We start from the raw sequence: 15359 nt of genomic DNA, 5'->3' as shown, positions 1-15359 counted from the left end.
ATAGTAATATATATCAATTATTCAAAAGAGAGAGGATAAGGGTACTAATTGTGATGGCACACTTGCATAGGGATCCGCTGCTTATTTTGAACTTAAATCAATTCTTTTATTTGAAACGATCAGCCAAGTAAAATTTAAAAAAAAAAAAAATCTTTTTATTAGTCATTATTCTTCATCCGACACCCCACACCATATGAAAAACATTCATACATCATATGAAAAACACCACCACACACCCTATCATAAAAAAGTTATTGATGTGAGGTGTGTGATGTGAATAGTTGCTGATTTGTAGCAAAATTTCTAAAAAAATAATCGCTCTAGGAAAATATTGGACATCACCTTCATATATATTCAATCAAGTATATTCTTATTATTCTTGAATCGATCTCTCCAGATGAATTCCTCCACTTTTTAATAAATTGTCCCAAATTTTGGAGTCCCCATGCGTTAATGTAGTGTTTAACCTACACTAGTTACTTTATAAGGGAATATCATATCTATATATATATATAGAGAGAGAGAGAGAGAGAGCAGATTCAGATCGATGTTTCTCGGGCGAATCAAGATCAAATGCACAAGAGCGATCGAGCATTTTAAGTAGCCCAAATGTTACACTTTCTAATTCATGAAATTAGGGTTTCTCATGAGGCATGATCAGTTTTGTCTTTGACCACTCAATTTTTTGTCACATAAATATCTGTTGTAATTCCAACAAACATGATCTGATTTTTTCAGATTAAAAATGCAAAAATCACTATATGAGCATGTGTCTTTTGTGTATATGTATGTTGATCTTGTGTAAGTGTATCGGTGTCGTGTGTCGGTTGTTTTACTATCATGTTAAGACAATTAATCTGTATTCTTGCTCCTCAATTAACTGCTGAGAAAGAATGCATATGTACCTATTGTATCTAACCTCATACCCTTCTCATGTCCCCTAATATTCCTTGGTCCAATGTCTCGATTGTATGATGGTTCATCCTATTTTTGAACTTTTTCTTCTCTATTTTTAATCCATTTCTTCAAGATTCTTTCTTTAAACCCATACACAATCAAGGCCCAAGGGAAGTCTTTTTCTAACATATAGTGCCTCGCAATTACATTTTGCATGTTGTGAAAAAACAATGACATAAAAGTAAGACAACAAAACAAGAAATCAATTACATGATACAAAGATTTATGTGATTCGAAAACATACATACATCCACGAAGTTGCAGAGGATTTTATTATCTTAAAGAATAACAAAATATACTTTGGAACGAAATACACAATTCCATAATGAGCATATTATTCATAATAAACATATATGTGAGGTTACACAGCAAAAGTCTTAATTTCTCAATTATCGCGTTATGCACTCGAGCGAGGTATCGAACAAGTCTCAAGTGAACTTTCTATCTAATGTTCGCTTGACATGTTGAGTGAATGTTGAGCAAACTATCTACTTGAATTTTGTATGAATGACCTGTAGCGCGAACGTCGAGCAAACTTTCTATGTGGCGCTCCATGGCCCAAGCCTCATTTAAATTCCACCAAAACATCATGATGAATCCTTATTGGGTCGGGTTATCAAAATGGGCCGTCACAAAAATAAACCAAACTCCACAATCCTCTAACACTCCATAAGTCACATATGCCATTATATTTTGACTAATACCATTTTTTCTCACCCAACATTAGATTGGTAGGAAATACAAGTGTGATTGTGTATGTCCATCCTATTTCCATTATTTTTACACTGCCATCCACTTCGAGATTAAAGAGAAAGACAACAAAATTAAAGAAAGTTATCTCAAAAGTTTAAATTGATGAAAAATATATATTTAAATATTTATATTCTTCTTAACACTCTCCTCATGTGACGTGGAATATTTAATCAAATGAGATAGAATGTATAGTTAGAGTTCGAACTCAATACCTCTATTCTAATACCATATAAAATCACCAGTTGTGTAAAAGATATTATTTTTTCTTGGTCAGTTTGTGGAGGGGATACGGCTGCTACCAAGTTACCAACCCCCGCCTGGATGGGAGACATTTATCAACCCTACTTCTCGCCACTGTCCCGAATATTCGAGTACCCCCATCCGATCACCAGATGGGCATACGACCTTGCAGACTGTCCGAAATTCGCAAAACAAAACTTCAATTTATCGTCAACCACCAAATGATCAATAGATCAAACCACCAAATCAATAGATCCAAACTTCAAATTCAAACAAAATATTACATAGATTCAACCAAAAAAATATATATTAAACCAAAAAATGCACAGAGAATCACAGCCAGCCGTCGTCGTGGGTATCCTCAGAGAACCATCACCACATCATGGCCTATGGATCTGCACAGAAGGCACGTCTGCGACAGGTTGTTGTGGCCATGGGGTCTGTGAAGGGGAGAAGAAGAAGAAGAAGAATATTAATAAAGAGAATTTGTGTAGGGCGATGGGCATAAATCCGGACTAGTGGAATACCCACCATTCCCCACCCCTGCATATAAAAATAAATGGGTTGTCAACCCACACGCTCGCATGAAGCGAGCAAATTTCCCACCTGGCCCCATGCGAGAGCAGGCGGATGAGCAGTGCGAGCTACATGCGAGGGCCTACCCAATAGGCCTAGATGGAGAAGTCTTTGTCGAATCAAGGTCACCTCACAAAAGTGCACCTCTATAGAAGTCATCATATGTCACCGCAAAGTGAGGGCCTAATTTGGATGTTGGGAATGAAGTTGGGTACGCGGTTAGAAATAGAATGAAAATCACATGTCTAATTTGTATATCTTTAGTAGTTTCACATAATCAGTTAAATCCATTTTACTATAAAATTAATTTTATAATATAATATATCACCTCAAACCACTTTATTTTGTGACTTTTTTTTTTTTTTTTATAAATTCTGTTTTTAGCTAAAGCATTTCTCTACATACATACATATTTCATTGAGCAAGTAGACTGTAGATGTGTGGCTACCAACACACCACCAACTCATTTTTAAAAATAATAAAAATACCTGACCAATTTACCTTGCGGTAGGCCCCCTATGCCTACAGGACGGCCAGATTAGGAGTGTAAGTGATTCGGTCTGGACCAGACCGAACCGATAAGGGGTTTGGTTGGTTTCGGTCCTTACCCCTTACAAAAATCAGCAATCGGTCCGATCCTGGAGTGTGGTTTTATTGGATTGGATCGGATCGAAACCGACCGAATCACTTACATATAAATTTTTAAAATATATTTATAGATAATATTATTTTAAATAGTAGTTATATAAATTAATTATAGAATTTTCATCTAACTTATCACCATTGACCATATAAAATGTAAACTAATATATGTTATCAATTAACTAATATATCATATGATAAATCATATGACAATAAATGTTATTATATGTAAATGCATTCTCTACTATTTACACCTAATTAAAGTAATTAGGTAATTGTTTTTAGATACCTAAGTAGCAAGTAAGTATGAATAATTTATAGACAATTAAATTATTTAATATTCATTTAGTAAAATTATTTAATATTTAATATTCATTAACCATATATAAAATGGTAGAATTTTAATATAGGCCATTATGAATACTAAAGTACTAAGTTAGTAAATATTAACATCATATATATAATTATAAGTAATTATTTTTTAATGATTTAGTTACATAATTCATATTAAAGAGTTCACTTGATTTTAATTTTACTAATTTAATTAATTTTTTCTACTAATTTATCTGTAAAAAATAAGAAAAAATGTTTTTAAATCATATGGACCGAATCAGACCAATTGGACCGACCGGATCAATAGCTAACAATCTGGTATGGTCCCTAGGGGTAGGGCTGGGCTCCGACTCTGATGGAGTTAGAATGCCCATCTCCAACCTCCGACTCTAACCAAAGTCGGAGGCCAAGTTGAGTTCCGACTCTGAATCGGAGCAGAATCTGACTCTGATCGAAGTTGCCGGAGTCGGAGTCGGAGTCGGAATTGGAGCATCGAAGCCATAGAGAGAAATCACCCACATAAAAAAAAAAAAAAAAAAAAAAAAAAAAAAAACACACACACACACAATCCAATCTAATGGGTTTAAGGGGAAAAGAATGTCGTGACTCGACAAGTCATTTTATTGAATTTGAAAAGTGCCAATATCACCCACGAAATTATAGGCACAAATAAAACATTTGAGTTGAAGATAACCTAGTCTTGGGTTGAATCAAAACACTTGAGTTGAAGATAGCAGGTTCTCCAAGATCCTTGCAGTATACAAAATTAGTAAAATCTTTGGAACAGAAACTCTCTAAAATCTCACTCCCTTAAAGCCAACTAAACCAGGGACAGTTCAATATAAACTGAGGCTTAAGGCAAAATTTTATTTATTCTTAAATTTTTAATATAATAATAGGATGCGTATTGTATTAAATATATAGTTTTGAATCTTCTTTAAAAATTATTATTGTAATTTCTGAGATGCAAAAAAAGTGTATCAGAAATAAGAATATGCTAGAAATGAAAAAGGAAATGACATAAATTGATTGTATAAAGTGAGAGAATGGGGATAGATAGAGATATATGAAAAACTATTAATAACAAAGAGACTACTATAACTAAAAAGTAAAAAAGGTTAAAAAAAATTTTTTTAAAAAAAAAAAAAAAGACAGAGAACGAACGAAACAAATGAAAATGGTCAAGCCAAGTACAGATAAGTTGGATAATGCTTGAGCTGTTGGCCCGGCCCTGAACTAAACATGAAATTAGGACAAATTAAATCGCATGAAAAGGATGCTGAACGAAGCACATATCCCTTTGTACCACACTTGGCCTATGGAATATAAAATCCAAAGACATAAACTCGCGTGGCGGTGTAGAATAGAGGTAAAATAGAGGAAATGTGTAACAAAAGGAGTGGAGGCAACAAAGGAGTAGGGTTTTGAAAGACATTATATCAAGGATAGAAAACAACGTCGTTTTATAAAAGTAAAAAGTTGGCAAAAATCGATTTGAATGGGGGCTCGAGGCTCTTTATTTGCAAAATACTCTCTCAACCGTTAGGCCACTCAAATAGCTATCACTTATATTACAATTTTAAATATATTTAATTTACGTAATGGAGTCGGAGTTCGAAGGTCGGACCCAACACCGACTCCAACTCCAATTTCAACGCTTTTTTTTTGGAATAATTCTGACTCTGAACTTCGATTTTTCCGACTCTACCAGAGTCAGAATCGAAGGGAATGTCGGCAAGAGTCGAAACTGACAAAGGTTTTACACACCCTTAGCTAGGAATAATCTAATTTTCAATCCTTGACCTCTCCTAACTGAACCAAACCAGACTAATTAGACTCGACGTCAAGCGGGCCAGAAAAGAGGGCCCTTCGAGTTGAGTCACTCTTACTTGGAACATATTATAGATTGTAAGAAAAAAAAATGATTTTTTTTAATATATCTGAGAGAATAATGATAGGGTTACTACTTTATTATTATCTATTTACTATTTTTTTGTATTTAATTTTTTTTAATTTTTAATTTTACTTAATGATTAAGGAATTGAGTATTAATAAAATTATATATTTTTTTATTTTTTTTTAATGATTAAAAATGATAAAAAAAATTTAAAAAAAATTAAAAAAATTTGAAATCCCGAGTAGTAGATGTCTATCACTATCCTATCTGAAATGGTCTTACGTCCACGTAACACTCTGCGTCGATCTTTCCCCGAGACAGTAAGTACTCTTTGAGGAACACGACAGCTCCTCCTCCCCAAACCCTAATACAATCGGTAGCTCAGATACCTTCCGATTTGATCAATTATGTAAGTACAAATTGTAACTTATATTCAAACGAAACTCTTATTTGTTTTTCTTTCGTTTTTTGTTAATATTTTGTTTGGTTCTATGTAAACACAAGGAAAAAAAATATGAGAAAATTACAGTCTTTTTCATACAAAATCACCACTCAATTCCACTCAGATTGAACATATTGAATGGAGTTCTCCGTTTGTTTTCCGATGGTAGAGGGAATGACTATGCTGAATCTTTCCAGGTCACAGGACCAGATAGCGAGGGAGGCGATAAAGCACGCTTTGAGGTCTCTACGGAAGCGGCATTTGCTCGAAGAAGGTGCTCATTCTCCGGCTTTCATCGCTCTTACCAGACCAATCGCCTCTCAGGTTCTCTCTCTCTCTCTCCCTCTCTCTTTCCCTCTCTCTCTTCCCTCTCTCTCTTCCTCCCTCCCCCTCTTCCAGGGTATCTGATCCCCTTCCGATCCCCTTTCAAAAGTGAAGATTTTTATTTTTCAATTTGTTCAGCTGGTGAACTTGCAAGTCATTGGCAAAATAATTTTAGTGTTCGTTAGACAGCAAATTAATTGAAAACTGGCAGTATATATGAATTTTCTGAACATAAATTAGGCGAAAGGTTTTCTGAACAGTATATATGAATTTTTTTGATAAGTACGATAGGTTTTATTGGATAAAAAAAGGTGCTACTCCAATACACTGGAAAATATACAAGATATGCACCTAAATAGAGAAAGAGAATAGACCTTGAAAGTCCTGGAAACTAGAAGGTGTTCAAAAATAAAGTCTTGAATTCCTGCACTGACTTCTCACAACCTACATAGGTAAGGTAGACATCTTACAATCAAGGATACCCGGCAAACTGATGGCATTCTCTACACTACTAACCGCGAGCAATTCCAAATTCGCCAAATTAACCTTCAAAGGAAAATTGCTTCAAAACATAGAAGTAAAAACCGTAGCTGGTGAAGGGGATAAGAGTTTGCCTCACAAAATATTAAAGTGTAGTTGACAAACAAAATATAGGAAACACTAATTTCCTTGTCCATTTCCTGCACTCACAGAGAAGCCTAATAGCAGACTCCCATTTGATGCAGTAGTTTATCCTGCTCAGCGCCTCCATAACTAAAACAAAAGGCAGAGGTGATAGGTGTCCCCCTCTCATTATCCTAAGTCGACATAGGATTACCATTCACCAACACATAAAAATGCACCAAAGAAATACAAGGTACTATCCAATTATGTTGTTTCTCCCTAGAGCCACATTTTCACTACAAATCAAGTAAGAAACCCCAGTTCACGTGATCATAGGCCTTTTCAATATCCAATTTGCAAAGTAAACTTGGTAATCTCAATGTCACATCTTGCCAAGGCATTACTTATAAAAAAAAGTATCTTGTTGAGACATTCAAGAGTAATGTGAACTAAATCAAGAATTTGTTCCTTTGACAAAGGCATTTTGTGAGTTGGAGATAAAGTTTTCCAATACAGTTTTACTTTATTTGTGAGGACTTGTAAAATCTTATAAGCACCACCCGCAATGCTAAATGGCCGAAATTCCTTGATGTCAACCACCCTCCGCATCTTTGGAATAAGGGCACTGTATGTAGTATCAAGGCTCCGTTCAAGTTTGCCTTCCCTATGAACTCATGAAAAATGTTTGTGATATATCCTTTTACGATATGAATAATGATATATACAAGCCCCAAATGTACAAGCCTCGCACAGGTCTTTTAGAAAAAAGTGCCACTATGAAAAAGTGTGAAAAACTCACTTTTTCTTGGTGGGGCCCACTTTTATAAAAGTTGCACGAGGCTTGTGCATTTGGGACTTGTCCCTAGCATTACTCTTACAACATTCCAGCAAGCTTGAAAAAATTCATGTAGTAACCATTTGGACCCGGTACCTTGTTAGGCTAGCAAAATTCATCCCGTAGAAGACTTTTTGCACCAATTTGGACTTATACCCCTAGCAAAGTCTCAAGTGAAGTGTTATTCAGTATTTTGAAAAGAACATGCAACATCATTGACACAAGTATAAAGTTTATCAATCACCCTTCTGCCGCCAGGAGCAAAATACCACCCTAAGTGCCTCGATTCCAAAGAACACCAATCTCCATGCTGGCAGCTCCACAAATTATATGTAATACTTTGCGGCATACGTTTCTTTGTTTGTTGGAGATAATTGATATTGACTCTGTTCTCTAAGTAAATTCCCAATCCTATGGCGCTTATCCTCTTCATTCATGCCCATTGCATTCCAAGATAACAATTTGAGCTTCATGAAGAAACTGAAGAGCTCTTCCCCTTAACTTTGCCTCTGTGGAGCTACCATATCTGAGTCATAATTAATAGAGCAGGTCAGCCTTTTTACCTCTCTTAAACCCCTATTATCTGATTTAGGGCTAGAGGTTCTGTCTTTTGGGCTCCTACTAGCTTCAATGGCTGCAAACAACACTGAGTTCCTCTTCAAACTTTTACCATGAAATTCCAACGAAGTGGCTGCAAGCAACACCATGAGTTCGTCTTCAAACCCTTTGATACAGTCCTAATTTTGAGCCATTTGCAATGTTCATTTTAATAATTCTGAATACTTGAATTGAGATTCTTGTGCCTGATGTTTAAGGGCTCAGAATGGAAAGAGAAAGCAGAAAATCTGGAGTTGGAACTCCAGCAATGTTACAAAGCTCAATCTCGGTTGTCCGAGCAACTTGTGGTCGAAGTAGCTGAATCCCGAGCTTCAAAAGCCTCACTTCAAGAGAAAGAATCAGCAGTCTCAAATCTCCAGGCAGAGTTGACTCAAACAAGGTTACCTTCTCATTTTTTGACACTTTTGAAACACCCCCCCTCCCCCACCAAAAAAAAAAAAAAAAAAAACACAAACAAATAAACCACTAGACCAATACTCTTGAGACTTTCTCGGCGTTGGGTGAATGGATTATGGATTATTCCAACTCCTAGGCATTGCTCTTGTATATGACCCATGTACTTGGGCTTTTGCCTACTCCTACAATCAATAAAATCTTATTTACCGATAAAAAAAAAATGGATGATTCCAACTTAGTTACATGCTGCAGGGATGAATGTTCTCAATTGAAGGCAGACTTGGAAGAAAAGATAAAAGCTTTAGAATTGCTTATATGTGAGAACCATCAACTCAAAGCTCAACTGGAAGAGATAACTATTAAAGCTAAGAATGCCGAGGCTGAAAATAAGATGTTAGTTGATCGCTGGATGCTGCAGAAGATGCAGGATGCTGAACGGCTCAATGAGGTATTGTTTTCATGTTGCTATTTAAAGCATGGAATTGAAATTAGGTATAGTTTAATGGCAATACATAACTGGCTACTAGGGAGGGAGGGAGAGAGGGCAGTTAATTGGTGCTGTAATCAGATTTGGTGTCCTCATTATTTTAATTCGAAATTTGTCAATTTTAATAGTCTTCTGGTATATGATGAAAATTCTTCTTAGTTAAAGGCATTGCCTTCAAAAGTATTTCTTTGGGGTATAGGCCTGTAAAGCTCCAATTGTAACCTTGACTGGCCCTTTCTGGCTATAGGACTAGATGTGGCTTAGGCCTTCTTGAGTTAGTCATTCGTTAGTTTATTCAACAATTCAAGAGCTATGTTACCTTATGAAAATGTGGAAAGCTATTATTAATCAACATGGATCATTTATGAGAACCTAACCTTTCTTTTACCAATAAAAAAATGAACATGGATTATTGATGCTATTTGGAGTTCTTTTCCGGTTTCCCCTGATTGTAGATGAGTTTAGGTTTATTTATTTTCTACCTTCTGTACATACCAAGTAACCTTTCCTTGCTTGAAATTTATATGATCTTTTTAGGCAAATGCACTTTATGACGAAATGGTTAATCGGCTCAAGGCTAGTGGTTTAGAAAATCTTGCTAGGCAGCAGGTTGATGGTGTGGTTCGCCGAAATGAAGATGGTGCCGAATTCTTTGTGGAGTCAACTGTTCCCTCCCTATGCAAGCAGAGGATACATGCCCATGAAGGTGGTTGTGCCTCCATATTGTTCGAGTACAATTCTGCCAAACTGATTAGTGGAGGACAGGACCGATCAATCAAGATGTGGGACGCGAGCACTGGAACATTAAGTCATACTCTTTATGGTTGCCTTGGCTCTGTTCTCGATCTTACCATTACCCATGATAATAGATCTGTCATTGCAGCAAGCAGCTCAAACAACTTATTTGTATGGGATGTCAATTCAGGCCGTGTACGCCATACTCTTACTGGTCACACAGATAAAGTTTGTGCTGTAGATGTAAGCAAAATCTCAAGTCGTCATGTTGTCAGTGCTGCTTACGATCGTACCATAAAAGTTTGGGACTTGAATAAGGGTTACTGCATCAACACAATCATTTTCCCCAGCAACTGTAATGCTCTTTGCTTCAGCATGGACGGACATACCATTTGTTCTGGTCATGTTGATGGGAATCTTCGGTTATGGGACATTCACTCAGGAAAGCTACTTAGTGAAGTTGCCGCGCATTCACTTGCTGTTACATCTATCTCTTTGTCTCGAAATGGAAATGTAGTATTGACTAGTGGAAGGGACAACTTGCATAATTTGTTTGATATGCGATCTCTAGAAGTTTGTGGCACACTTAGAGCAATGGGAAACAGAGTGGCATCGAATTGGAGCCGATCCTGTATCAGTCCAGATGACAACTATGTAGCTGCTGGATCCGCCGATGGAGCTGTTTACATTTGGTCCATTTCTAAAGCCGATATTGTCAGCACTCTGAGGGAACACACTTCTCCTGTGCTGTGTTGCTCGTGGAGTGGGATCGGGAAACCTCTAGCCTCAGCAGACAAGAATGGAATTATTTGTACCTGGTCATGATATGTATAGTGTCAATATGATAAACGGGGACATGGAGTCTGGTAAATTGGTAAATGCTCAGTGTCAAGATTGGCAGACTGGCCGGCCGGCCGGCCAAGTTCTTTTCTCTTTATTTTCATACGATAAATATACACATTGTATACAAGCTAACTTGGTGTGGGGTTGGTGTAGATGTTCATTGTTCTAAACTCGTATCTGTGATTTATTCTCTCTCAAGAGAAGAAACGAAAAGAAAAAGATCTTGTATAATCTAGTGCATTTAGAGTTTATGTTTCATGGCTGAATGTAAGTTGTAACCACTCATGGCTCTGCTAGTATGCTGTAAACCTGTACTTTAGAACCGGCTTCATTTTTCTTCCTCCTTCAGCCGTGCACTGGAATTGAGGTTTATTTTGGATGTCATACAGCAACTGCTTACCTAAATCATCTTTATTTACCAGAAATCGGGGCTTGTAGCTTGATAGCTTCCCTGTAAGGGGATGGGTTACGGTTACAATCGCAAACCACCCATGTTCTTATTTTCTTATTCTGTAGGAAATCGAGTCATTTTTGGTCCCTACCAAAGGAAATTGCCTTGCACTCAAGTTCTGCCAAACTAAGGGCCTTTGTGGCCATCAAGAAACGAGTAAAAACGCGCAATCTCTCTCTCTCTCTCTCTCTCTCTCTCTCTCGCGTGCATGTGTTACGTGTAACTGTAGAAGTAAGTGACGGTGTCCAGCACACCACGCTACTGTCCTGCAAGCGATGCCTCAAAACTCTAAAGTGAATGATTACAGTTTTGCGGTTTAGGAGGTGGTGTTATCAGTATGGGTTGCGTTTTCCAATGGAAAAGTTTCGTGAAAGAATATTTAATAGTGAAGGGGGCCTTGTGATTCTTGCTACATTGGCCAACAGAGTTGGATAGGCAAAGGCAAGTAATTAACTATGCGACAAAACTCGGAGCTTTCTTATGTCACTCTTGTATCCATGACTGCAAAACAGTAACTAAAAAGAAAATTTATAATCGAAATCAAATCTATTTGCAACCTACAACGTTAACTTGACATCGTGTATTATTATAGTTATAAAGAGATTACATAAAAGTAATCTCACAAATTGATATGGCTTCATTTAATCTGTTAGATTTATTATACAATAAAAATAACTTTACAATCTAACAAAGCACAACATGTCATATGAGTTTGTGAGATTATTTTTGTGTAATCTATTTGTTGCTAAGATATTTTCAAAATCTCAGTAATACGGTCCAGATGCAATCATTCCCATAGATGATATATATGGTGGTATGTGGACTATCTCTTCAGTTTTTGTGAACACACGTATTCTCATTTGCTTGAGTTTTTTTTTCATTCTTTTCCTTCTTCTTTACGTGTAACCTTGAGAACTCCATCATCGGTTAAAGTTCATCAACTGCAATATGGTCGGTCTAAAATAATAGGATTGATTACTTACAGAATTTCTCATTTTTCACTCTGTTTGCATTTTCACTTTATGACTAATAAATCCGTCAAAACCATTTCAAACCAACTGAGTTTCGGTTAAAGATAAGAGCAGTTATAAGGACTTTATTTCCCACTTGCAACAAGTCATGGCTCAAAGCCATTACAGAAGTAACCAATAACCATACTCGTCGTCTCTCTGTGTAGCATGCATCTTTACGTCATAAATTTAACCTAAAACTATCTCTGGTCCTACTTTTTCTTACACCTTCAAAGGCATATATGTGTGAATCAGCTCGCTTATACAGAAGACTTTGCTTGCAGATGTAAAACTGACCCACTTATCTGCTTCGTCATAGTTCTTAAACCCTTTTCTTTCGGTCGTTTTTCATTGATTACAGGAAATTGTTGATGCCGATAAGTTACATGTAACCTCTCCATTTATGATACATTGTTTCTTTTGTCCACTTCTCAATCTTTTATTCCGTTTCTCTATATAAAGCAGTGCCAAGGGGTTCCATTTTCCGATCTTGTGTTGAATCCTAGCAAATTGAAAAATGAACTTCTTTTGGGGTGCTCTCTTGCTTGCTTTGGTTCTTGGGGTGGTTGAGGGTTTTGATTTTCACGACAAAGATTTGGCTTCCGAGGAAAGTTTATGGGACTTGTATGAGAGGTGGAGGAGCCACCACACGGTGTCCACGAGCCTTGGTGAGAAGCACAAGCGTTTCAATGTGTTCAAGGAAAATGTAATGCATGTTCACAACACCAACAGGATGGAGAAGCCATATAAGCTGAAATTGAACAAGTTTGCAGACATGACTAACCATGAGTTTAGGAGCAATTATGCAGGCTCCAAGGTTAAGCACCACAGGATGTTCAGAGGAGCTCAACATGGGAGCGGGAGCTTTATGTACGACAAGGTGGACAGTGTTCCACCCTCTGTTGATTGGAGGCAGAAAGGTGCTGTGACCGGTGTTAAGGATCAAGGAAGTTGTGGTAAGGAAAATATGTCCATTTGTAACGACTTTACACCGAGTTTTTGCATCTTTTTCTTGTTTGAACAAATCAATTTGCAAGCCCGCTTATCATGTAGAAGACTATTGATACGTCAGCCAATATAAACAAAAAAAAAAAAAAAATTGAGTTTCACAGTAAGTAATGTGTTTACACATCTATTCGTAAATAACAGAACTATTTCTTGTTTTCATCTGCCTACACTCATTCTTGTCACGCACCCACATGACTTAGTTTTTTGCTGTAATATGTAGTTGTTATCAATGTTATATAGGTAGTTGCTGGGCATTTTCAACTGTGGTGGCGGTGGAGGGTATTAATCAAATCAAGACCAATAAGCTAGTCTCTTTGTCTGAACAAGAGTTGATAAATTGCGACACTAAACAAAACCAAGGTTGCAATGGAGGGCTAATGGATTATGCTTTTGAGTTCATCAAGCGAAAGGGGGGCATAGCCACTGAAACTAATTACCCTTACGAAGCAGAAGATGGAACTTGTGATGCTTATAAGGTTTGTATTTTTTGTTGCCCTCAAACTCATATCAGATTTTGTTGATTAATACTTGAGGCCTGTTATCGTCTTGCAGGAAAATTATCCAGCAGTGTCAATTGATGGGCATGAGAATGTACCTGATAATGATGAGGATGCATTACTCAAAGCAGCTGCAAATCAACCTGTATCCGTGGCCATAGATGCTGGGGGTTCTGATTTCCAATTCTACTCGGAGGTACCTTTGATTAATCATCCAAAGTGGCTAAAAGTTCAAAAAACAACTGTAACTGAGTTTTCTCTCTTAATTTTGTTGTGCATGATTGCAGGGGGTTTTTACAGGAAAATGTGGCACAGAGCTAAATCATGGAGTTGCAGTTGTAGGCTATGGAACAACCCTCGATGGAACAAAGTACTGGATAGTGAAGAACTCCTGGGGACCTGAATGGGGAGAGAAGGGTTACATAAGGATGCAGCGCGGCATCTCTGATAAGGAGGGACTGTGTGGTATAGCAATGGAGGCTTCATATCCCATCAAGAACTCTTCAACTAACCCTGTTGGACCTTCATCTTCTCCTGCTAAAGACGAATTGTAGACAAACACTCACCATCGACTTCGCCTTTTGCTCAAACTCAGCTAGCTGTTGTTTCTGGTGTTAAAGTTGCATGTCTCATGGCTTTCATGAACAAATAATGTCTTCTAAGAGATTGATCCTAATATGTCAAATAAGACATGTCTGAGTAAGTGAAGGTTGAGTGTATCTTTCAAACTTTTGTTGCTATCACTCAAAGGAAAAAAACAAAACAAAACAGCTTGTAAAAGTCATTATAGTAGAAACAACCATGTTCATCAGCATGTCTACTCAAGAAAATACGAGTACTCATCCAAAGACAACAAACACTCCAGGAATGAGCTCAATCTATAACATTCCTGATTCCCAAATCACAATACAGACAATGATAGCTTTTTCAGCCCCAAACCTGAAATTTCATGCAAATACTCCAACATATATATCAGAATTCCAAACATAGTTATTTTTCAGCCATAGCATCTGATTGGGTCAATGTAAGTTGTAACCCTTTTTCGGCAGACTGTTTTGTGCCCTTACATCCTCGATCTCTTTTCAAGATACTGTTGATGATACGCTTCCTTTAATTCTGAGGCCAGACATAATCTGCTTCTCTACAGAGTAGGAATATGATGAAGGAACCTGATCACAAACACGAATACAAGGCGCATCTTCATTGTCATGTTTTCCTGAGAACTGACTAATTTGGGTTTAAGCTCCCTCATCTTATCTTATTGTCCACAGCCAAATAAAAAGGCCCATAAATTTCAAAAGGGCCAGTGTGCATTTGGGTATTATATACTTGGACCAATCTTAAGTTTAGGCTGTTTATACACCAATTATTCATAAAAAGCCCTAAATTGTGTATGAATTGATCATGACTTGAAATAGTGCATTAAGTTTTAAATCCTTTTTATTTTAAAATAGATTTAACATACTATACATGATATCAAGTCACATTAGTTCATCGTATCCCTAATATATCCACTTGAAATAGTGCATTTGGATATTTCACATAATATTAAATCAGATGTCTTGAATTTGAATCCTGACTCTATAATCTATCTATTTAATTAAATATTTTATTTGTTTTCGTTTAAACTTTTAAGATAAATGATGATTTGAATTGACACTTCATGGTATCCCTTTAATCAAGTATATAGCAAAAACCGTGGTGGACAGATT

At 36.8% G+C, this 15359-nt stretch overlaps 2 protein-coding genes across 3 annotated transcripts; both read left to right on the top strand.

Moving 5' to 3' along the window:
• Nucleotides 1-5681: 5681 nt before the first annotated feature.
• Nucleotides 5682-11062, top strand: LOC108980472 (autophagy-related protein 16). 2 transcript variants are annotated; one of them, XM_035687482.1, is made up of 5 exons: nt 5682-5807; nt 6038-6164; nt 8418-8599; nt 8869-9064; nt 9641-11062. In XM_035687482.1, coding segments are annotated over exons 1-5 (1530 nt in total). In that variant the 5' UTR covers nt 5682-5805; the 3' UTR covers nt 10664-11062. The 2 variants fall into 2 exon arrangements, with proteins under 2 accessions (XP_035543375.1, XP_035543374.1); XM_035687481.1 differs by lacking the exon at nt 5682-5807 and having other exon boundaries at nt 5898-6164.
• Nucleotides 11063-12422: 1360 nt separating this feature from the next.
• On the top strand, nt 12423-14472 carry LOC108980473 (vignain-like). The gene is made up of 4 exons (XM_018951412.2): nt 12423-13098; nt 13391-13626; nt 13703-13843; nt 13935-14472. Exons 1-4 carry the CDS (start codon nt 12660-12662, stop codon nt 14199-14201), a joined length of 1083 nt encoding a protein of 360 aa, XP_018806957.2. The 5' UTR covers nt 12423-12659; the 3' UTR covers nt 14202-14472.
• Nucleotides 14473-15359: the final 887 nt, after the last annotated feature.

This window comes from Juglans regia, chromosome 2, assembly GCF_001411555.2.
Source record: "Juglans regia cultivar Chandler chromosome 2, Walnut 2.0, whole genome shotgun sequence".
In the NCBI taxonomy this organism is placed as follows: Eukaryota; Viridiplantae; Streptophyta; class Magnoliopsida; order Fagales; family Juglandaceae; genus Juglans; species Juglans regia.
The sequence above is the reverse complement of the archived record's forward strand: the minus strand, read 5'-3'. Positions and strand labels throughout refer to the sequence as shown.

Bases quoted from the DNA above. Each gene is read 5' to 3' on its own strand.
- LOC108980472 (XM_035687481.1), top strand. From the start codon at position 5,979: ATGGAGTTCTCCGTTTGTTTTCCGATGGTAGAGGGAATGACTATGCTG. The intron at 6,165-8,417 runs GTTCTCTCTCTC...CTGATGTTTAAG, and splicing joins CCAGACCAATCGCCTCTCAG to GGCTCAGAATGGAAAGAGAA. The intron at 8,600-8,868 runs GTTACCTTCTCA...TACATGCTGCAG, and splicing joins GCAGAGTTGACTCAAACAAG to GGATGAATGTTCTCAATTGA.
- LOC108980473 (XM_018951412.2), top strand. From the start codon at position 12,660: ATGAACTTCTTTTGGGGTGCTCTCTTGCTTGCTTTGGTTCTTGGGGTG. The intron at 13,099-13,390 runs GTAAGGAAAATA...AATGTTATATAG, and splicing joins TAAGGATCAAGGAAGTTGTG to GTAGTTGCTGGGCATTTTCA. The intron at 13,844-13,934 runs GTACCTTTGATT...GCATGATTGCAG, and splicing joins ATTTCCAATTCTACTCGGAG to GGGGTTTTTACAGGAAAATG.